General features: G+C 40.5%; 1 protein-coding gene across 14 annotated transcripts in view; it reads right to left on the bottom strand.

Annotated features, from left to right (window-relative positions):
* Positions 1-24,596, bottom strand: part of LOC126993053 (acetyl-CoA carboxylase-like) — a 101,276-nt gene that overhangs the window by 32,992 nt on the left and 43,688 nt on the right. For 8 of the 14 annotated variants that reach the window (XM_050851877.1, XM_050851905.1, XM_050851888.1 and 5 more), the window contains 7 exons: positions 23,728-23,846; positions 21,404-21,686; positions 18,401-18,463; positions 16,095-16,285; positions 11,889-11,933; positions 4,488-4,638; positions 1,497-1,733 (listed from right to left, as the gene is read on the bottom strand). In XM_050851877.1, coding sequence (XP_050707834.1) covers positions 1,497-1,733; positions 4,488-4,638; positions 11,889-11,933; positions 16,095-16,285; positions 18,401-18,463; positions 21,404-21,686; positions 23,728-23,846 — 1,089 coding nt within the window. The remainder of the gene's footprint in view (positions 1-1,496; positions 1,734-4,487; positions 4,639-11,888; positions 11,934-16,094; positions 16,286-18,400; positions 18,464-21,403; positions 21,687-23,727; positions 23,847-24,596) is intronic. The other 6 variants (XM_050851892.1, XM_050851923.1, XM_050851908.1 and 3 more) reach the window with 3 other exon arrangements.

Genomic DNA, 24,596 nt, shown 5'->3' with positions numbered 1-24,596 from the left:
ATGGATGAATGGTGAGGAGAGAAGAAACAAAACAGATAGATAAAAAATATGAATGAAAATGGGAACTCATGGATGAAAAAAAAATTAGAGAATGGGAATTAGAAGAAAAACATAAAAAGGATTAACCTGGTAGCTGCGGGGATCATGTTTCTTAAAGGCCCCTCTAAGCGAGAAAAATGAGAAAAAATCATCACTCGCGCAAACCATTTCGTAATATATATCAACGCATTTGTGATCAGTTTATGCATCATCTATTTTTTGGGGTTTATCATGGCAAAAAGGAGGCCCGTCGCTGGTACACGGTAAAGCCACAAATTTGGCCCATCGCTGCTACCAGGTTAATAAAGAACAGAATGAAAAAAAAAAGGAAAATAACGAAGGAAGTGATGGATGAATGATGAGGGAAGAAGAAACAAAAAAAGGGGTTGACAAACAGCTTAAAACCAGAAGAATGAAAAAAAGAAGAAAGAGAAAACAAACGGATGAATGGATTGGATGGATTCATAAAAAAATATCAAAAAGCAAAGTTGAGAAAGACTACAGAAACTGATAAAAAAATAAGGAAAAGGAGAATAAAAAGGAGAAAGGAGGAAAAAGTAAGCAAAAGGAAGAAAAACGAAGGCAAGAGAAAAAAGAAAAAAAAAAAGGGAAGAATCAGAAAGGAAAAAGAATGAGAATACGAAAAGAAAAAATATTAAACAAGGAAAATGAAGAACACAGAGGAAAACAGGAAAAGGAGAACAGGAAAAAGGAAGAGGAAAAAAGGGAAAAGGAAAAGGAGGAAAACAGAAAAGGAAGAGGGAAAAGGAAAAAAAGGAGGAACAGAAAAAAGAAAAGGAGGAAAACAGAAAAAGGAAGACGAGGAAAACAAAGAAAGGAAGAGGAAAACAGAAAAAAAGGAAGAGGAAGAGAAAAAAAGGAAAAGAGGAAGAGGAAAAAAAGGAGGAAAAGAAGAAAAGGAAGAGGAAAACAAAAAAAGAAAGAGGAAAAGAGAAAATAAGGAGGAAAACAGAAAAAAAGGAAGATGGAAACAAAAAGAAAGATGAAAAGAGGAAAAACGAAAAGGAAGGAAACAAAAGGAGGAAAGAAAAGGAAAAACAGGAAAAGGAGGAAAACAAAAACAGGAAAAAAGAAAAGGAGGAAAACAAAGAAAGAAGAGGAAAAGGAAGAAAACATGAGGAAAAAGCAAATATGAAAAAAGGAGAAAAAAGGGAAAACAATAAATAAAAATGGAAAAGGAGGAAAACTGAAAAAAAGGAAGAGGAAAAAATGAAAAAGGAGAAAAATGGGAAAACAAAGATATATGGAAAAAACAACCCTCACCTTGGATAGATTCATGATAACGCTTAACACAAAACTGAGGAAGACTAATACAGAAACAGGAGGGAAGGCAAAGGAAAAAAGTACTTACAGCAAAGGAGACAGCACAAGGGCACAAAAAAAGGAAACAATAATAAAAATACTAATGGGAAAAAATGGGGAAAAACAACCCTCACCTTGGATGGATTCATGATAACCGTGGGCACAAAATTGAGAAACACGTGGTTGCAGTCGGTCCTCTTGGCCAGGTGGTGCGAGAAGGCCACCTCCAGCTCGTCCATGGCCTCCAGGAGCAGCTTCTCGCCCTCCTTCTCCAGGTATTCGAACGATGCCTCCTTGGTGATGAGGTCGGAGTGGCGGATGATGGATCGGATGAAGAAGCGGAAGTCTGTCACCTCCTGCCCGTCTGCCACCTGGGAAAGTAAAATGGTGGAGGTGTTAGTGGAAGAGTAAGATGGTGGAAGGAGGGTTAGGTGGTTTATCTATCTTTTTATTTTGTTTATTCTATTTTATCTTCTATTTCATCTTCTATTTCATCTTCTATTTCATCTTCTACTTCATCTTCTACTTCATCTTCTACTTCATCTTCTACTTCATCTTCTACTTCATCTTCTACTTCATCTTCTACTTCATCTTCTACTTCATCTTCTACTTCATCTTCTACTTCATCTTCTACTTCATCTTCTACTTCATCTTCTACTTCATCTTCTACTTCATCTTCTACTTCATCTTCTACTTCATCTTCTACTTCATCTTCTACTTCATCTTCTACTTCATCTTCTACTTCATCTTCTATTTCATCTTCTATTTCATCTTCTATTTCGTCTTCTATTTCGTCTTCTATTTCGTCTTCTATTTCGTCTTCTATTTCATCTTCTATTTCATCTTCTATTTCATCTTCTATTTCATCTTCTATTTCATCTTCTATTTCATCTTCTATTTCATCTTCTATTTTATCTTCTATTTTATTTTTACAATCTTTTATTAACTTCTTTATTTGATCTCCTTTTATTTGATTTATCCCTTTTTTCCTTTGTTTTGTTTTTTCTTCCTTGATTATTTTTCCTGTTTTTCTTTTTTCCTTTTTTTCCTCTCTCACTTTTCCTTTTCAATTATTTTTCTGTTTTCTTCCATTATCCTTTTCCTTTTTTGTAGTTTTTCCTCTTTTCCTTTTTATATATTTTGCTTTTTCCTCTCCGTTATTGATGCTACTCTGCTTTCCAACTTATTTTCTTATTATTCCCGCTCCTTTTATTTGAGCTGCTTCATTTTGCGGTATAAAAAAAAAAAATGCCTTCCTTCATAATTCATCATATCATTACAACTAAACACTTCATTACAGACACTATGACAACCTAAAATATTCACTCAAACACATTAACGTCACAAGAACACACAAACACAAAGAAGGGCATACGAAAGGAAGAGTAAGAGATCAAATTATCATATTCATTATATCATTACTACTAAACACTTCATTACAGACACAATGACAACCTAAAATATTCACTCAAACACATTAACGTCACAAGAACACACAAACACAAAGAAGGGCATACGAAAGGAAGAGTAAGAGATCAAATTATCATATATAAACTAATAAATGTTCTTGAATAGACAAAAAAATGACTGCCTTATAACAAAGGAGCAAGGATCAAGACAACTAAGACAACACAATATTAAGGAAGGAAGGAGCTTATTTAACCCCTTCAACACGAGGATGCGTATACTGCGTCCTTGCGTGCCCCGTACCATATCCGAGGGCACGCATACTGTATCCTGGCTCGCTTTAGCCAATATAAGAGTTATTTTATCTTTATATGCTTACATCTCAAAACTATCAATTAATTTATGTTTCTTTATGTGCACCATTTAATTCTGCATGTTTTCATATATAATACATGATGATTATGTTGAGTTTATGGCTGAAAACTTGTTATATTCAATAGCGACATTTGAAATTTGGCATGCGTGGCGATCTTGGATACGGAGCGGGGCGCTGTTTTGGCCCAGACGTAGTGAAGGGGTTAATGTCAAGAAATTCAGCTCTCCGTATAGAGCAGTTGATGCTTGAAGTGGATTAAGGGAAGATGTGATAACAAAGTGTGTCAAGCAGTTTAACCCGTCCGCTGCGATTGGCACGGATTTCGCCTTCACTGGTAGCCTGGTAACATATACTAGCAGGTTGTTCTCTGCCTCTGTGGTGGATAGTGGAGTGTTTCCCATGTGGTATTGGTATGCTGAATTTCCCCTACCAAGGTGCATGGCTTTACATTTTTCTTCATTGAATTGTAGCTGCCACTTTTTGTTTCATTCCTGGAGCTTGGCGAGGTCTTCTTGCAGGAAATCAGCAGTTAAGGAGTTGAGAAAAGACTGGACAATTATAGATATGGAGATAGAAACCCTGTACAGGTAACTCTTGTTTTACGCGAGTTTGGTTTACGCGTTTTTTTAAATAACACGGGGTCCAAAATCCAAATAAATGTTTAATTTACAAGTTTTTTTTTCACTTAAACGCGATATTTTATGGAGTGGCCACCAGCTGTCTCGCGCAACTGGACTCACACAGCGCCGCGGCCACACAGCTAAGCTCAGTTCTCCCTGCGCACAACTTGAACAACAATACAGTACCCACGCTGCCACGCTACTCAACAACAACAACACCCCCGCTGCTGTGGAGTGGCCACCAGATGTCTCACGCAACTGGACTCACACGGCACTGCGGCCACACAGCTGAGCTCAGTTCTCCCTGCGCACAACTTGAACAACAATACAGTACCCACGCTGCCACGCTACTCAACAACAACAACACCCCCGCTGCTGTGGAGTGGCCACCAGATGTCTCACGCAACTGGACTCACACAGCGCCGCAGCCACACAGCTAAGCTCAGTTCTCCCTGTGCACAACTTGAACAACAATACAGTACCCATGCTGCCACGCTACTCAACAACAACAACACCCTCGCTGCTGTGCTACCACGAGGGGAAGGGCAGCCAGAGGAGGAACCACAAGAGGGAGAGGAGTCAGAGTGATACAGTAGGCAATAAAGGTACAAACCTACCTCATTTGATTTACATTGTTTTTGATTTACGCGACCTCTTCAAGGACACAATACTTGCATAAATCGAGTTACCTGTATACTATAACTAGGTAGACCCACACGCACCTTCGCCTTGGCTAGGTAGAGATGCATCTTCCTGTTGGAGGTGGGCAGGGCCTCGAGGTCGTAGGTTCGGAGGCGGTTGATCTCCAGTTGGAAGGCCAAGGCAGGCTCCAGGTGGCGGTAGATCCGGTCTTCCTGGAACTCATCACGTGCCCTGCAAAAGTGGTGGTGATGTTGTTTTGTTGTTGTTGTTGTTAGTGGTGTTGGTGGTAAAGAGTGAATTTTCGATTAATAATTAGTATGTATTCAAGAAGGAGAATAAAATGACAAACTACATAATTAATATACAAGGAAAAAGAAAAAAGAAAATAAATACAGAAATTATAGAAAATGGGATCGTGCTTTTAACAATTTTTATCTTTATCAGGTGAATTATATTTTGGTTTAATAGTTACTCTTGCGGATCTTGGCTTTTCTTGCATGTAAAAAGCGAATGTACACAATGTTAATTTATAAGGAACAAGCTAACATTATGAATTAATTTACATACATTAGTTAACCTTTGAACCAGCTGTGTGATATTTAGAAGTTAACCCAATTTGTTATTACATTAGTCAGCCAAAGATTAATATTTTAGAATTTAAATTGATTATGAAGTTAACCCAGTAGCAGCGGGGATCATGTTTCTTAATGGTCCCTCACACAAGCCATTTCATAATATATATCAAAGCATTTGTGATCAGATTATGCATCATCTATTTTGGGGGGTTTATATCATGGCACAAATTTGGCCTGTCGCTGCTACACGGTTAAGCAAAGTGTTAAAAATGAGAAACTGATTAATAGGACTTTCTACAGGAATAAAATTTACTTTCTACGTTAGTCTTTCAACCAGAAGATGCATATTTTAGAGGTTAAACTGATATTAAGTTAAGAAAAGAATATTAAAACTGAAGAACTGAATAAAAAAGACTTTGTACGAATAAAATTTACTCTCTACATTAGTCTTTCAACCAGAAGATGCATATTATAGAAGTTAAACCGATATTAAGTTACGAAAAGAATATTAAAACTGAAGAACTGAATAAAAATGACTTTGTACAGGAATAAAAATACTTTCTACGTTAGTCTTTCAACCAGAAGATGCATAGTATAGAAGTTAAACCAATATTAAGTTACAAAAAGAATATTAAAACTGCAGAAACTGAATAATGGGACTTTCTACATGAATAAAAATTACTTTCTACATATATATTAGTTGATCTTTAACCCGGTAGCAGCGGGGATCATGTTTCTTAATGGTCCCTCCAAGCGAGAAAATGAGAAAAAATCACCCCTCACACAAACCATTTCATAATATATATCAAAGCGTTTGTGATCAGATTATGTATCATCTATTTTGGGGGGTTTATATCATGGCACAAATTTGGCCCGTCGCTGCTACACTGTAAAGCCACAAATTTGGCCCGTCGTTGCTACACGGTAAAGCCACAAATTTGACCAGTCGTTGCTACATGGTAAAGCCACAAATTTGACCCGTTGCTGCTACACGGTAAAGCCACAAATTTGACCCGTCATTGCTACATGGTAAAGCCACAAATTTGGCCCGTCGCTGCTACCGGGTTAAACCAGAAGTGATATTTTAGAAGTCAAACCGATATCAAGTTAAGCAAAGGAAATCAAAACTAAAACTAAATAACTGAATAAATAGCAAAGCGCAGCCAACGCCTATCAATAGAATCCGAAGCTATTTAATTAAAGCTTCTAACCCCTTACGTTGACTAGCACAGAGCTGATTGAAGCGGGAGAATCAGCACCCACACACACCTCTTGCTCTTACTCACACTGTTACTTCCGCTCTCGGCTCCACGTAATATTGGATCAAGAAGCACCAAACACCAAGTAAAAACATGACTTACGTTTCAATCTTGAGTACACAAACTAATACCCAAGGAAGACGTATCTACTGTATTTTTCGAGCACACAAATAATTGATTTCTTACCTGACAAATACGATGAATGAGAGATATTGAGGAGACGTCCCTTACAAGAATACAAAAAACATCTCTACTGTGTTACCCGAGTCCATAAAACCATTGAATTATTACCCGACAAATACGATGAATGAGAGATATTGAGGAGACATCCCTTACAAGAATACAAGAACCATCTCTACTGTGTTAGTTGAGTGTATAAACCATTGAATTACTACCCGACAAATACAATGAATGAGAGATATTGAGGAGACGTCCTTTACAAGACTACAAGAACCACCTCTACTGTGTTACCCGAGTGCATACAACCATTGAATTATTACCTGACAAATACAATGAATGAGAGATATTGAGGAGACATCCCTTACAAGAACACAAGAACCATCTCTACTGTGTTACCCGAGTCCATAAACCATTGAATTATTACCCGACAAATACGATGAATGAGAGATATTGAGGAGACGTCCTTTACAAGACTACAAAAAACATCTCTACTGTGTTAGCCGAGTCCATAAACCATTGAATTATTACCTGACAAATACGATGAATGAGAGATATTGAGGAGACGTCCCTTACAAGAATACAAGAACCATCTCTACTGTGTTACCCGAGTGCATAAACCATTGAATTATTACCCGACAAATACAATGAATGAGAGATATTGAGGAGACGTCCCTTACAAGAATACAAAACCCATCTCTACTGTGTTACCCGAGTGCATAAACCATTGAATTATTACCCGACAAATACAATGAATGAGAGATATTGAGGAGACGTCCCTTACAAGAATACAAGAACCATCTCTACTGTGTTAGCCGAGTGCATAAAACCATTGAATTATTACCCGACAAATACAATGAATGAGAGATATTGAGGAGAAGTCCCTTACAAGAATACAAAAAACATCTCTACTGTGTTACCCGAGAGCATAAAACCATTGAATTATTACCCGACCAGAACCGTAAATGAGAAGTACTGACAAACATCCCTTACGACAAACTATTATATTACCCAAGAAACACAAGAACCCTCTCTACTGTAATAGCCGAGAGCATAAAACCATTGAATTATTACCCGACAAGAACCACAACCGAGAAATATTGACACTCATCCCTTACGACAAACTATTATATTACCCAAGAAACACAAGAACCATCTCTACTGTATTAGCCGAGAGCATAAAACCATTGAATTATTACCCGACAAGAACCGTAAATGAGAAGTACTGACAAACATCCCTTACGACAAACTATTATACTACCCAAGAAATACAAAAAATACCTCTACTGTATTACTCTAGTGCATAAAACCGTTAAATAATTATCTGACAAGAACCGTAAATGAGAAATACGGACATGCACCCCTTACTACATTAACCCTTTCACGCACCAAAAGTTTAATAAGTTTCTCTTTCCACTGTGACATCCGTCTGGGGCTCCCTAGGGGGCCCTGTGGAATGGCCTGACCGTGTGGCGCAAAATTTTATCATGTTATCGATTTCACCCACGAGTATTCTTTTTTTCTGTCATTATTATATATCATTGGTTTTGGAAGAGATTATTATACCTTATTAAAGAAAAAAATATCAAGAAATGCAAATATACAGCGAAGTTTACCGACTCTGAAAAAAACAATTTAAAGGGACAACAGTCGTGCTCACAGGCTGCCTGCGGAGAGGCAACTAAACCACGGGCAATTATCACTTCAAATCCAACGGAACAAGAGAGTTGACAATTAGTTTATTTTATAGGTTTTTGACACGATTAGTCAAAAGCTGATGTAGCCAATTCTGTTTTGCCGCAAATCGCGTCGTGGTGTGTGAAAGGGTTAAATCTTTACACGAACCATATTATGACCCAACAAGCAGAGTAAATGAGAAATATTGGTACACAACCTCTACAACATAAATTATCTACACAAAACATCAAATTATTACAGGTAACTCTCGATTTACGCAAGTTTGGTTTACGCGTTTTTTAAATAACGCGGGGTCCAAAATCCAAATAAATGTTTAATTTAGAAACTTTTTTCACTTATACGCGATATTTTATGGAGTGGCCACCAGGTGTCACACAACTGGACTCACACGGCGCCGCGGCCAAACAGCTGAGCTCAGTTCTTACCACGCGCCACTTGAACAACAATAGAGTACCCATGCTGCCACGCTACTCAACAATAGGGGTGGGCAGGTACTGGTACCAGTACTGGTACTAACGGTACCAGCTATATGGTACGGTACTGACACCAGACTGCTCGGTACCGGTACCAATACTAGCCAGTCGCTCATGATGTCCCTCATTTCTTCCTCACACGAGTGAGGCTGAGACCGAGTGCCTGAGTGGATATCTCGCTGATATGGATATTCTCTCTCTCTCTCTCTCTCTCTCTCTCTCTCTCTCGCTCTCTCTCTCTCGCTCTCTCTCTCCCCCTCTCTCTCTCCCCCTCTCTCTCTCTCTCCACTGAATGAAGTGAATATTTATATTTCAATAGAAACCTACCTCTTGTTTGATTCACATTGTTTTTGATTTACGCGACCTCTTCAAGGACACAATACTCATGTAAATCGAGAGTTACCTGTACAAGCAAAACATCTCATACCGTATCACTCCGCAACACAAAACCATGGAATTACTACCCGACAACTACCATGAAGGAGAAGTATTGGTAGAACATCCCTTACGATATCACTCTTGAATGCGCAAACTAACTTATTACCCTCAATAGACAAGCAAAGCAAGTAAAACATCTCTTGCATATATATTAGTTCATCTTTAAACCAGAAGTGATATTTTAGAAGTCAAACCAATATCAAGTTAAGCAAAGGATATCAAAACTAAAACTAAATAACTGAATCAATAGTATAGCGCAGCCAACGCCTATCATGATCCCAATCGAACGCAGAAACTGTGAAATTAGTGCCCAAAATCCACCATGAGTATAGGAAGGGGATGAAGAAGATGAAGGAAGAGGAGGAGGATAATGAGGAGGAATAGAGAATAGAAGGAGTAAAAGTAGTAGTAGTAGTAGTAGTAGTAGTAGTAAACCACCTCTCACTGTACCTCTCTTCCACGGACACCATTGAGTTCTTTCCCGACAACCATTACCCAAAGAAGTATTAATAAAAAACCTTGTACTGTATCCCCATTGAGTGCAGAAACCATTAAAAGTTATTACCCAAAGAAGTATTAATAAAAAACCTTGTACTGTGTCCCCTAAAAGTTATTACCCAAAGAAGTATTAATAAAAAACCTTGTACTGTATCCCCTAAAAGTTATTACCCAAAGAAGTATTAATAAAAAACCTTGTACTGTGTCCCCTAAAAGTTATTACCCAAAGAAGTATTAATAAAAAACCTTGTACTGTATCCCCACTGAGTGCAGAAACCATTAAAAGTTATTACCCAAAGAAGTATTAATAAAAAACCTTGTACTGTGTCCCCATTGTCTGCAGAAACCATTAAAAGTTATTACCCAAAGAAGTATTAATAAAAAACCTTGTACTGTATCCCCATTGTCTGCAGAAACCATTAAAAGTTATTACCCAAAGAAGTATTAATAAAAAACCTTGTACTGTATCCCCATTGTCTGCAGAAACCATTTAAAGTTATTACCCAAAGAAGTATTATTAAAAACCTTGTACTGTATCCCCATTGTCTGCAGAAACCATTTAAAGTTATTACCCAAAGAAGTATTAATAAAAAACCTTGTACTGTATCCCCATTGTCTGCAGAAACCATTAAAAGTTATTACCCAAAGAAGTATTAATAAAAAACCTTGTACTGTATCCCCATTGTCTGCAGAAACCATTTAAAGTTATTACCCAAAGAAGTATTAATAAAAAACCTTGTACTGTATCCCCATTGTCTGCAGAAACCATTAAAAGTTATTACCCAAAGAAGTATTAATAAAAAACCTTGTACTGTATCCCCATTGACTGCAGAAACCATTTAAAGTTATTACCCAAAGAAGTATTAATAAAAAACCTTGTACTGTATCCCCATTGTCTGCAGAAACCATTAAAAGTTATTACCCAAAGAAGTATTAATAAAAAACCTTGTACTGTATCCCCACTGACTGCAGAAACCATTAAAAGTTATTACCCAAAGAAGTATTAATAAAAAAAAACCTTGTCCTACATCCTTATTAAGTGCAGAAACCATTAAAAGTTATTACCCAAAGAAGTATTAATAAAAAAAAACCTTGTCCTACATCCTTATTAAGTGCAGAAACCATTAAAAAAGTTATTACCCAAAGAAGTATTAATAAAAAAACCTTGTCCTGCATCCTTATTAAGTGCAGAAACCATTAAAAGTTATTACCCAAAGAAGTATTAATAAAAAAAAAACTTGTCCTGCATCCTTATTAAGTGCAGAAACCATTAAAAAAGTTATTACCCAAAGAAGTATTAATAAAAAAAACTTGTACTGTATCCCCTAAAAGTTATTACCCAAAGAAGTATTAATAAAACCCTCTTACTGTGTGTCCCCATTGAGTGCAGAAACCATGAAGTTATTACCCAGAGAATCGCCAACATTCCATAACCAGTGTGAGTTCTGCCGTGTCTTCCGCAAGTTAGAAATCCTTGTACACCTTTTACCCTTTCTCAGCTCGATATCTAATACTAATGATAAGGAAACCAAGTGAGACCAGTGAATAAGAATAGTTAACCCGGTAGCTGTGGGGATAGTGTTTCTTAAAGGCCCCTCTAAGCAAGAAAAATGAGAAAAAATCATCACTCACGCAAACCATTTCATAATATATATCAACGCATTTGTGATCAGATTATGCATCATCTAATTTGGGAGTTTATATCATGGCAAAAATTTGGCCCATCACTGGTACATGGTAAAGCCACAAATTTGGCACGTCACTGCTACCGGGTTAAGTGAAAGTTGGAAAGTTTCGTTTAGTCGGCGCAACATCTGTGGTCATATGCCAGAGAGAGAGACAGAAGAGGAAGGAATCATAGGAGGAGGGAACAGATCCCAGGAGACAGGACACAACCTGGTACCCATTCACTGCTGGGTGGACAGGGGCGTAGGGTATCGGAAAAGCCACCCAAATTTTTCCACTCCGCCCGGGAATCGAATCCGGGCTCTCTCGGTTGTGAGCCGAGTGTGCTAACCACTGCACCACGAAGCCCCCCCCGGGTTAAGTGAAACCAACGAGAACAAACAAAGGAAAAGGTAAAGAATGAATAAGTGAAACCGAAACCTCCATCCACAAATCAAATTAAGCAAGACCAATGAATTACATGACAAATCAAAACCAAATACCACAATAAACCACAAAGAGAAAAAAAAGGGACAGGAAAACACAACCGAAACCTCCGTACAAAATGCCAATCAACTCCCTACATGTGTCAGTAAGGCCCGAGACAAGGCTACGGGTGCACCAAGCTACTGCCCAAGGCCCAGTACTCTTAAACATTAGCCAGAGTATTAGTGGATGCGGCCGTCCCCCTCGCGTACCTTGGGCTAACAGGCTGAGCACTGTGTTTCAAGAGGTGTTGTGGTCTGCGGTGGAAGGTAGCATCACGTCACTAGCTATTAAATTCATTGCACTCACATATATACATGGGTTTAAGTCACATGGAAATTAATGTAAACACTGTCGTAGCTAGCACAGCGGTTCCCAACTAGCGAGGTCGTGATGGCTTGCTAGAAATGGCTTGGGGGATTGATTTTGGTAGCTTATTTTTTTTAGGTGGTTTACGGTGGTTTTATGTTATTTTTGCTATCGTTTCGGAGTATAATAAATGTGTTAAGTCAATTCGTAAGTTCACTTGAGAGAATGATTTTTATAGCTCATCATTTTGAAGCCGTTTTTGATGGTTACACGTTCTTCTTGCTTTTGTTCCGGTGCAAATAAAATGCATTCTGATCACTAATATCGTAAATCTGATGAGCAAATCCATAAGTTCACCGATATCAGATTTCGGGAATGGAGTCACGAGGGCAAGAAAGTTGGGAACCACTGCTCTAGCTAAACAACTGGGTCAGATCATGGCACTTAAGACACAAGGGTTAATGCACACTAAAATAAACACTGTACTCACTAAACCATTGCCTCAGAGCATGGGTTAAGGCACATAAGACATAATACACTCATAACTTCTCCAATGCCTCAGAACAATTTGGTGCAGAGTGTAAATTCCTCAGGTTATGTCTATATGCAAAATTGTAAGCAGATAAGCATTTACAGTTTGCCTCCTGAAGGTTAGAGAGACAACTGAGATCCTGTTCTCTGTAATGCAAAATTGGCTTATTGGAATGCATGCCACTATAGACCGACACATATATGAAGTCTGTTTGGGCGGGGCCTGACGAGAGCTGCAAAATTATCATACCCATTGCATTGCACTTTCGTAGTTTCTGACAGTGAGTACGACGGAATGCAATCAATAAAAGGCACAAAATTAGCTTACTGGAATGCATGCCACTATAGAATGACACATATATGAAGTCCATTAGGGAAGGGCCTGACGAGAGCTGCAAAATTATCATACCCATTGCATTGCACTTTCGTAGTTTCTGACAGTGAGTAAAACGGAATGCAATCAATAAAAGGCACAAAATTAGCTTACTGGGACGCATGCCACTATAGACCAACACATATATGAAGTCCATTAGGGAAGGGCCTGATAAGAGCTGCACTTTCGTAGTTTCTGACAGTGAGTACGACGGAATGCAATCAATAAATGGCGCAAAATTAGCTTACTGGAACGCATGCCACTAACAGACCGACACATATATGAAGTCCATTTGGGCAGGGCACGACATACCCATCGCATTTTTTTTTCTAACAGCAAAGGAGACAGCACAAGGGCACAAAAAAAGGAAACAATAAAAAAAAAAGCCCGCTACTCGCTGCTCCTGTAAAGACTCCGAAGAGGTGGCTGAAAGAGCTGTCAATCACATGAGAAGAGGTTTCATTATGGTTTCCTGCGACCTTTTTTTTTTCATTAGTTTTTTTTGCCCTTGAACGGTTTTCTTTACTGTAAAAAAAAAAAATTCTGTATACCCAAGACTAGATTTGACTGTGCTATATGGCAACGGGACCCCCAGAGAAGGACCCGCCCAGTCGGACTTCACAGCAGCATCTGGCTATAAGAGCATACATCTGATCGCCAGTATGGGTTCCGTAAGGGGCGTTCTACTGGCGATCTTGCTTTCCTTTACTGTAAAAAAAAAATAATAATAATTCTGTATACCCCCAAGACTAGATTTGACTGTGCTATGGCAAGGGGATCCCCAGAGCAGGACCCGCCCAGTTGGACTTCACAGCAGCGTCCAGCTATAAGAGCATGCTATTAATGAGGGAAACCGAGCCTACAAACTTAAGTGAACACTCGTAAAGGAACAAACCTGCTAAAAAAAGAAGACAAGTTACCTTCCTCTTCTTGGTGAGATTAAAAATAAGGCTAAACAAAGGGAACTCAGATCAGAAGTGGAGTCTCGGAACACAATATCAACAGAAACAGAAACAAAAGAATGATTGCAAGTTGTTAAAACTACATAATAATTAAAGGTTTTTATTCTCTGTCCATGAAGTGTTGAGATTTATTAACTAACTTTATTATCAGCCAATCAGTTTAACACTCTGGATTTAGGGAGAGGAGGAGAAAGGGATGAACTAGGAATAAGGGAAGGAGAAAGAGCTGCCATTCTTTTTACTTGTAAGAATATAGTAGTGAAGAGATTAGAGGGATATATGAGCCATTCTTTTATCTGTAAGGAAAACATAGTGAATAGATTTGAAGGATAACTGTTCCATTCTTCCAGTCTATAAGAAAAACAGTGTGAACAGATTAAAGGGACAACTGAGCCATTCTTTTATCTGTAAGGAAAACGTAGTAAATAGATTTGAAGGATAACTGTTCCATTCTTCCAGTCTATTAGAAAAAGTGTGAACAGATTAAAGGGACAACTGAGCCATTCTTTTATCTGTCATCAAAACAAAGTCAACAGAATAGAGGGATGACTGACCCGTTCTCTTTACACGTACGGAAAACATAGTAAATATATTAAAGGGATGACTGACCCGTTCTCTTTACACGTACAGAAAACATAGTAAATATATTAGAGGGATGACTGACCCGTTCTCTTTACACGTACGGAAAACATAGTAAATATATTAGAGGGATGACCGAGTGATTTAATCTGCGAGGAGAATGCAGTGAAAAGTTTAAAGGGACAAGCGAGTCATTCTTTCTACCTATAAGGAAAATGCAGTGAACATGAGTGATAGCCAACCCATTCTTTGTATCAATGGAGAAGAAAAACAAAATCGGAAAACAAAGGAAAAACAAATATGAAAAAACGTGAAAAAAAGGAAAAAAGAAAGTAAGAGTTAAAAAAGGAAATAGAAACAAATTGTAAAAAAGGAAAAAGTAGCAAAAAAAAGAAAGAAAACCAAGAATATGAACTGGCAAACCTAACTGAGCAATTCTTTTAAAACAGATTAGAGGGAGAACTATACAATCCCTCCATGCAAAGAAAACATGGTAAACGGAGGGACAACTTAGCCATTCCCCTTACCTATAAAGAAAGTATGGTAAACAGATTTGACGGACAATTGAGTCATTCTTTTAACCCGTACAGTACCGGCTAATTTAAATATTTATGGCTTGCCCAGTAACGGCCAATTTTTATTTTTTTACTTTTTTGGCTTAAAAATGTTCCATGTGACGGGAAAAGTGGAAAAAATAAGAAAATATATACGTCATAAACCTAGTTTTCTCAGGAGAACTCCATGAAGTGTTACCACGGTGTGGCTGGAAACGGCCCCTGTACGTGATGGATGGTTTAAGGAGGATTTGACAAGTGACAGAGGCAGGCAGCCCATTTTTGTTGCACACAGGTGTAGAATACTCCAGAGAGCACCATTTCATGGGGTATAAGTGTGGGATTTCCAGAATTATCAGGACAGTAGAATCTCGTGTTACAAAGGCAGCTAAATATAGCCTATATCCTCCTCATCTGGCACATAATCCTTGTCTGAACCAGAGTCTGAGAGTGCTCTCACGTCTTCTTCAGATGAGGAAACCTCAAACTCACTGTCTATTGCCATATGGCAAAAGGAATGGGCAGCCACGACATTATTTACACTTAGTCTTGATCTTGATGTCACAGGTGGCTTGTGATTCCTCCCCAGCTTGGGTATTGTTGCCAATGCTACAAACGCACTCGCGCAGTGTTGCCATTGTCTGCAGCAGTCACTGTAGCAAATATAAACCCACTCCATCGACTGTAACAGTGTTTAGCAAGCCCGACGTGTATACGCGTCGCTAGTATTTCCTGCAACCATAGGCGCTGACGCATATATGCGCCGCTAGTACTGTACGGGTTAAAACAGATTGGAGGGAGAATTATACCATTCTTCCTCACTGTAAAGAAAACAGTGAACAGAGGGACAACTAAGCCATTCATTTATCTATAAGTAAAATGCAATGAAATGATTAAGAAGGACAACTGAGCCATTCTTTTAAAACAAATTAGAGGGAGAATTATATCATTCCTCCAGCCTGTAAAGAAAACATGTTAAACAGAGACAACGATACCCTTTCCCCTACCTGTAAAGAAAATGTGTTTAAAAGAGGGATAACCGAGCCATTCTTTTAAAAACCTGTGAAGAAAACGTAGAGGATAGAGGGACAACTCCGCCCTTCCCCCTACCTGTAAGTGAAGTAGCGAGGGAACTGTTTCTCATAGAAGACGACCATGGTGATCCGACGTATCCCGGCCTCCTTGAACTCCTTCTTCTTGCTGGCGCAGAACACGGCAAACTGCTCGCTCAGGTCGCTGTCGTTCTTCTCCTCCTGCATGCTGATACCGATGTTCATGATGTGGATGGGGTCTTTCGTCTCCTGGGGGGGAAGGCGATGGGGTGAGGGGGCCGTTGTGATTGTTAGGTTGTTGTAATTGTCGTTATTATAAGGGTACAAGGAAGACTAGGTACAATCTCTCTCTCTCTTTCTCTTCTCTTCTCTTTTCTTTCCATTCCATTTCCCTTCCCATTTCATTCCTTCCCTTCCCTCATCATACTGTTGTGCTGGAAGCTTCCCCCGGCGTCCATGGGCCTCTAGAAGGCTCCGGGAGGACCGAGCAGGGGGGAGGGGAGCAAGGCGAGCCGTCCGCGCCCCGCGGGGAGCAGCCAGACACCAGGTGGGAAGTGTTGCCAACTCGCATATATTTTTGCTACATGTTCTTGTATGAACTAAAATATACTGTAACGTTCTAGACTGTACTGTTCTGGATATATATAGGAGAAGAGGGCGAGAGAGCCCCAGTCCCAGTCATAGTAAGCTAGTGGTAAGTGAAGAGTCAGAGTGAAGTGTACTACTAAGGAAGAATATTAAACTACAGAAGCTGTGCAAAGTGTTTACATATCTCCCTCCCACGGAGTCTCCTGACGGCGACACGGAACCCAAGTAACACGTCCGACATAACAATACCTTCCCTTCCCTTCCCTCTCCTTCCTTTCATTCCCTCTTCATTCCTTCCCTTCCCTCTCCTTCCTTTCATTCCCTTTTCATTCCTTCCCTTCCCTTCCCTCTCCTTCCCTTTTCATTCCTTCCCTTCCCTTCCCTTTTCATTCCGTCCCTTCCCTTCCCTCTCCTTCCTTTCCTTCCCTTTTCATTCCTTGTCTTCCTTTCCTTCCCTTATCATTCCTTCCCTTCCCTTCCCTCTCCTTCCCACTACGCGCCCTGCCCTCACTCACTACGCGCCCTGCCCTCACTCAGAGAGGTCATGCCTCCTGAGCTCTCCTGAGAAGCGGAAGTGAGAACCGCGCTGCGATCGTTCACAGCCTTGCTGCGTGTTGCCTGTGATATCCCTGTGTGTGTTTCGAGCGTGTTGTTGTGTGTTTTTATGTGTGATTTGGCTGTGTTTCCGAGTGTTTCTGCGTGGGTTTCGGAGTGTTTCGAGTGTGTTGTGTTTCCGGTGTTTTTGCGTGTGATTTGGCTGTGTTTCCGAGTGTTCTGCGTGGGATTCAGAGTGTTTCGAGTGTGTTGTTGTGTTTCCGGTGTTTTTGTGTGTGATTTGGCTGTTTCCGAGTGTTCAGCGTGGGTTTCGGAGTGTTTCGAGTGTGTTGTTGTGTTTCTGGTGTTTTTGCATGTGATTTGGCTGTTTTTCCAAGTGTTCTGCGTGGGTTTCGGAGTGTTTCGAGTGTGTTGTTGTGTTTCCAGCGTTTTCACGAGTGACTTGGGGGTGTTGAATCGTGCTTGTGCTTGAGTTTCTGACTGTTTCTCATGTGTTTCGAGTGTGTTGTTGTGATCCCAAGTGTTTTCACGTGTGATTTGGGTGTGTCAGGTGTTCTTGCGAATGTTTCTCAAGTGTTTTTTTTGCGTTGTGCTTGCCGACACCTCACCCTTTGAATTCCCTGAGGATTCAATCTGCTCCTCCTACTACACCCTCTTTAAATCCCCTAGAGGATTAACACTTCCTACCCCCCTTTCCCTCACCTCACCTAAGCCCCCCCCCCACATTCGCTCACCTCACCTCCTTTCTGCTCCTCCTCACTACAAATCCCCTAGAGGATTAGCCCTTCCTACCCCTCCCTCACCTCCACATATTTCTAAGCCCCCCCCTCACTCACCTTACCTCACATCATATTTACCCACCCCTTCACCCACCTCACCTCTTTCCTAACCTTCCTTGATCTCACACACCTCACCTCACCTCTTTCCTAACCTTCCTTGATCTCACACACCTCACCTCACCTCTTTCCTAACCCTCATTGATCTCACACACTTCACTCACCTCCTCTCTTTCCCCCTCTTCACTCACCTCACATCCCTTCCTACTTCTCCTCTCTCTCACTTTACCTCCTCTCCTAAACCCCCTCTCACTCACCTCACCTCCTTTCCTAATCCCCTTCACTCTGTGTTTTTATCTCTTTCATTTCAAGCAATCATCAATCACTTTCAGCTAAGATGGCGCCTAAGAAGTGCAGTACTTGTAACGGTAGCTTCCCAGCTCACTTTTTTACAGGGCGTTCTGTTGTCTGTCGACTGTCTCTCACCAGGCAGCATCTCGAAACAAGACTGCAGGAGCAAGAAGAGAAGATGGAAGCAGGTCAGAATAAAATAATAGAGCTTTCTCGCACTGTTGCCTCCTTGCAGGAATTCATCCAGGCTAACGTTGCCGTGGTGCCGAACCCTTCTCCCACCGCCCCCTTGCCCTCAGCGGTACCGTCGACACCAGCGGACAACACCACGCAGCTGGAGGGTGGTTGTGGCACCACCCATGATGGCTTCACCATTGTGAATGGAGGAGCCAAACCAGCCAGACAAGCAATTTATCCTGTTCATTGCTTCAACAGGTTTGCCATTCTGGAGGAGGAGGACGAGCAGGAGAGCACCTTCCTGGTGGGTGACTCCATGATTCGCCAGCAGGTCGTTGAGTTCTGCGGCAGAGTTCCTCGTCGAAGACGGAACTATTGCTATCCTGGTGCTGGGATCGACGATGTAACTGCTGCTCTTGAGGAGATCTCCCCCCAGGCTACTAATGATTCACTGTTTGTTATTCACACAGGTACGAACGACGTCACCACGACCCGGTCTGAGGAACTCCTGGACAAGTACCGCAGGCTCATCCAGCAGTATAAGTCTAAATCCCCTAACATTTTGATTTCAGGAGTTCTACCACGGACGTGGGCGGAGAGCGACTTCTTCAGTAAGGCCTTCAGCCTAAACAACCGCTTACAGACTCTTTGCAGAGAGCTTGACGTGGAGTTCTTCAATGCCTGGGACAATTTCTACGGGAAAAGTGAGCTCTTCCACAGGGACGGAATACACCTGTCTCCCATCGGGGCAGCCAGACTCGGAAGGCTCCTCAACGACGCAGTACGTGACACCCGATCAAAAAAACGACCCTCAGCCACGTCCCTCCACCCCGCCCGTGTAAATAGACGCCATGTATCGCAACAAACCCGTAATCGTGATCCCGCAAGTACCACCACCTCTATTACCAAGCCTCTAGATAACTTAAAAATACTTAGTTTCAATGCGCGTAGCCTAAGAACAAATTTGATGAACTGAGATGTCTTGCTCTAACAGAAAATTCTGACATAATTGCTAAAACCGAAACATTTATCGACACCACAAATATTGATTTAAGTTCCAAATACAACATAGATGGCTACAGACTCTTCAACAAAGATCGTGTAAACCGTAGAGGCGGTGGCGTCGCCCTTTATGTCAAAAGCTATTTGCAACCCACTGACAAAACACCAGGAAACAGTAACGTTGAACATTTGTGCGTGCAAGTAAACATTGCAAAAGTCAATTTAAATATATCTGTCACCTACAGACCTCCCAGGCAATCACTCGATGACGACCTTGAAATGTACAGCATTTTAAGGCAGTCACTTAATAACAGACTCACTGATATTAGGAGACTTTAATCTCCCCCATATCGACTGGGCGACACTGTCAGGTACAGAAGGCGAGTCACAAAGAATGATCGAATTTTTAGAAGAAAATTGTCTAAGCCAAATGGTTTCTGAGCCAACTCGACAAAATAATATACTCGACCTTGTTATAACGACCCAAGATAACCTAGTCAGTAGTGTCACGGTAGGAGAACACCTCGGTTCTTGCGATCATAAATTAGTGCGCGTCGACATTAGAGCTCAAACATCAGTGACTGAAAATAAAGTAAAGGTGCCCAATTTCAAAAGAGCTAACTTCGTAGAAATCCGACAAAAACTAACAGAAATACAACTACCAGATGACGGCAACGTAGAGGAAGCCTGGCTAAGCTTTAAAAATCATTTACTCACTCAGCAGGACACATTCGTCCCCTTGTGCGAGAAGCGAAATAACGCTAATAAAAGCCCACCTTGGTTTAATAGCGAAATTAAACAATCAGTCAGTGAGAGAAAATTGTTTTACAGGTTAAAGAAAGAACAAAGCACGCCCGAAAACGTCAGACTTTACCATGATGCCAGGCGACGAGTAAAAAGACTAGTATGTCAGGCAAAGCGTAGATATGAAGAAACTATTGCAGCCAACTGTAAAAATAATCCAAAATCTTTCTTCAGTTACATAAACAACAGAAAGGCGATCAGAAGTGGAATTGGACCTTTAACAAACAGCGACGGTGCACTAGTGACTGACAGCCAACACATTGCAAACCTCTTAAACAATTACTTTTCCTCGGTGTTTAATACTAACAGTCTTCCTCCCGCTACCACCAACACCAGCACTAATGTAAATCTCGAGCATGCATTGCCTAATTTTGAAATAGCAACCGATGAAGTCCTTAAAGCTCTCCATTCACTTAAAACAAATAAAAGTCCCGGACCCGACAAAGTATATCCTATACTGCTTAAAGAAACAAAGAGCGAAATACTCTCCTCCCTCCCTACCGTATTCAATATGTCCTTGCGACAAGGCATCGTCCCTTCGGATTGGAAAAAGGCTAACGTGACACCGATTTTTAAGAAAGGAGACAAAAAAATACCAGGTAACTACCGACCCATTAGTCTAACTTCAATTGTAGGTAAGCTACTCAAGAGCATAATTAGAGACAAAATTGTGAGTTACCTCGAAAGCCACTCATTAATTGGGGATTCACAACATGGCTTCCGTAACAAAAGATCCTGCCTGTCAAACCTACTGACCTTTTATAACGACCTCTTCTCAGTTTATGACGTAACCAAATCATTGGACGTAGTCTATCTTGATTTCCAGAAAGCGTTTGATAAAGTCCCACATCATAAATTACTTTATAAGTTAAAGCAAATAGGTATTGACGGTCAAGTAAACCAATGGATCGCGAATTGGTTGAGCAACAGACAACAAAGAGTGGTGATTGACGGATTTAACTCAGAGTGGGCGCCGGTCACTAGTGGCGTCCCTCAGGGCTCGGTTCTTGGCCCAGTGCTCTTCATTCCCTTCCCTCTCCTTCGTTCCTTTCCTTCCCTTTCCATTCTTTCTCTTCCCTTCCCTCTCCCTTCCTTCCTTCCTCGCCTGTCTCACCTTCACATCTCCCATATGATCCTTGAAAGACGACCCAAGCTTGATGGACGACCCAGACCCAGCTAGGAGATCCTGCGGGCTCATCTCTCCCTCCAAGCCAGAAGGATCGCTGGGCTGGAAGAAGTTCATGAGATCGCTGAAGTAGATCTCAAAGTCCTCGAAAGTCTTGAAGGCGGCCATGATACCCATCCGCTGGCAGTTCTCCAGGTTGGTGGGAGGGTCGATGGGGGTGTGGTGGGGGTCGGAATACTCGAGGGTGCTCCACATTTTGTTATGGGGGATCCTGGGGAGAGAAAATTGTGGAGTGAAAGGGAGTGAGTGAGTGACTGGAAGAAAGGGAAAGGTGCATGAGTGTGTGAGAGAGAGGGAGGACATAAGTAAGTGATGGATTGACTGACTAACTGAATGGCTAATGGACTTAATGACTGACAGACTGATTAAGTGAGTGAGTGAGAGAAAGGTGGAGTGAATGAGTGACTAAATGTCTGACTGACTGACTAAATGATTGACTGACTGACTGACTAAATGATTGACTGACTGACTGACTAAATGATTGACTGACTGACTGACTGAATGATTGACTGACTGACTGACTAAATGATTGACTGACTGACTGACTGACTGACTGACTAAATGACTGACTGACTAAATGACTGACTGACTAAATGACTGACTGACTAAATGACTGACTGACTAAATGATTGAATGACTAAATGATTGAATGACTAAATGATTGAATGACTAAATGATTGAATGACTAAATGATTGAATGACTGACTAAATGACTGACTGACTAAATGACTTACTAAATGACTTAACTGACTTAACTGACTGACTTAACTGACTGACTATGATGTTATTTGCCAGTGGAGGTGTGACTGAGGTTTGTGTATTCCAGAAGAATAGATTAACTGACTAATTGACTGACTGATATATAAAATGGCCAGCTGGTTGATTGACAAAAAAGAAAAAAATTAAGAGATTGAATGTAGTTGAAATACTGGTGGAATATAGAAAGAGCAAAGAAGGAAGAAGAGAAAGAAAAGGAATGGGAAGAAAATGAAAAAAAGGGGAAATTAGAAGTTAAGAGTAAAGGAAACAAAAGGAAGAAAAGAAAAGGAAGGAAAAGAAAAAAATGAGGGAAATCAGAAGGAAAGAACAAAGAAAAGGAAGGAAAAAGAAAAAAAGGAGGAAATTAGAGGGAAACAGCAAAGAAGGCAACAGAAAGAAAAGGTAAGGAAGGAAAAAAAAAAGGGGAAATCTATTGAAGCAGAAACCAAAACCTTTTAAAACCAATAAATTAGAGGTGCTTAACCTTCTCGCATACGATGAAGCATTTTGCGTCATCAAAGGGTAAAAATTCCTGGCGAACGATGACGCGAAACGCATCATAAAAGTTTTAAAAAATTGATTAAAAATAAAGTTTTAGGTGAAAGTGCATCAAATTTGGGAGCATCATTTGTTGGGATAAGTTTCTTAATGGTAACATACGGCAACCTTTCTAAGGAGCGTTGATGAGGAGCGATGAGCGTAGATGAGGAGCGTCAACTCTGTAGATTTTTTTAAAAAATACAGTTTTCTTGGTGTAACTCGGGAACTAATAGGCGTACGAGGATTTTGAGGATATCATAAGAATCCTCACTAAATTCTGCTCAAAACATATATTCGGCAAAAAAAGTTTGAAGTTTAATTTAGTCGGTGCAACATCTGTGGTTAATACCTGGTACCCATTCACTGCTGGGTGGACAGAGGCGTAGGGTATCACAAAAGCCACCGAAATTTTTCCACTCCGCCCAGGAATCGAACCTGGGCTCTCTTGGTTGTGAGCCAAGTGTGCTAACCACTGCACCACAAAGCCCCCTAAAAAAGTTGGCCCACAAAATTTGGAGCTAGCGAGTGGGGAAGAGTTGGTACTTAGGATTTATTGTCTACAATACCCTATACAGAGACTTGAAACAAGTTTGTATTGTTTATTTTCCTCTATTTTTATTTGAGCATGTTCTAGTACAAGTCTTTATGAAGCCATTGATACCAAACTTATTGGGGTACGATATATGTGAGGGTAAAATATGTCCGGGAATGTAGAGTATCGCGGCGGCAAAAAAAGGCTGGTCGGGCCTGATGGTGAGTGGAACAGACACTCATTGGAAACTTACGGCGCGCGATAGGGTTAGGGTTAAAGAAACAAAGGAATGAAGAAAAGAAAAGGATAAAAGAAGGGGGAAAAAAAAAGGGGAAACCAATAGAAACAGAGTCCGATACCTTATACAACCAACAAATCCAGAGTACTTAGGATTCAAATCTTTCGTATGATCAAACTCTACCTGTTGGGGTGTGAGGAAGGGAGCAAGAACTTGAAGAACACCACACACACACCGCTGTACAGTTCCTTGTGGCGCAGGCAGGTCAGTTCGTAGCTGATGTAGGCGCGACGGACGTAAACCTGTCAAGGAGGAGGGAGGAAGAAGAGGTTGGGTTAGTAAGCTTCAAATAAATGTTTAATGGAGGAAGGAAGAAGAGGTGGTGTTAGCAAGCTTCAAATAAATGTTTAATGGAGGGAGGAAGAAGAGGTGGTGTTAGCAAGCTTCAAATAAATGTTTAATGGAGGAAGGAAGAAGAGGTGGTGTTAGTAAGCTTCAAATAAATGTTTAATGGAGGGAGGAAGAAGAGGTGGGGTTAATAAGCTTCAAGTAAATGTTTAATGGAGGAAGGAAGAAGATGTAGTGTTAGTAAGCTTCAAATAAATGTTTAATGGAGGAAGGAAGAGGAGGTAGTGTTAGCAAGCTTCAAATAAATGTTTAATGGAGGGAGGAAGAAGTGGGGTTAATAAGCTTCAAATAAATGTTTAATGGAGGAAGGAAGAAGAGGTAGTGTTAATAAGCTTCAAATAAATGTTTAATGGAGGGAGGAAGAAGTGGGGTTAATAAGCTTCAAATAAATGTTTAATGGAGGAAGGAAGAAGAGGTAGTGTTAATAAGCTTCAAATAAATGTTTAATGGAGGGAGGAAGAAGTGGGGTTAATAAGCTTCAAATAAATGTTTAATGGAGGAAGGAAGAAGAGGTGGTGTTAGTAAGCTTCAAATAAATGTTTAATGGAGGAAGGAAGAAGAGGTAGTGTTAGCAAGCTTCAAATAAATGTTTAATGGAGGAAGGAAGAAGAGGTGGTGTTAGTAAGCTTCAAATAAATGTTTAA

The sequence above is a fragment of the Eriocheir sinensis genome, chromosome 7 (assembly GCF_024679095.1).
Source record: "Eriocheir sinensis breed Jianghai 21 chromosome 7, ASM2467909v1, whole genome shotgun sequence".
In the NCBI taxonomy this organism is placed as follows: domain Eukaryota; kingdom Metazoa; phylum Arthropoda; class Malacostraca; order Decapoda; family Varunidae; genus Eriocheir; species Eriocheir sinensis.
Note: the sequence above shows the minus strand (reverse complement) of the source record. Positions and strands in the feature narration are given on the sequence as shown.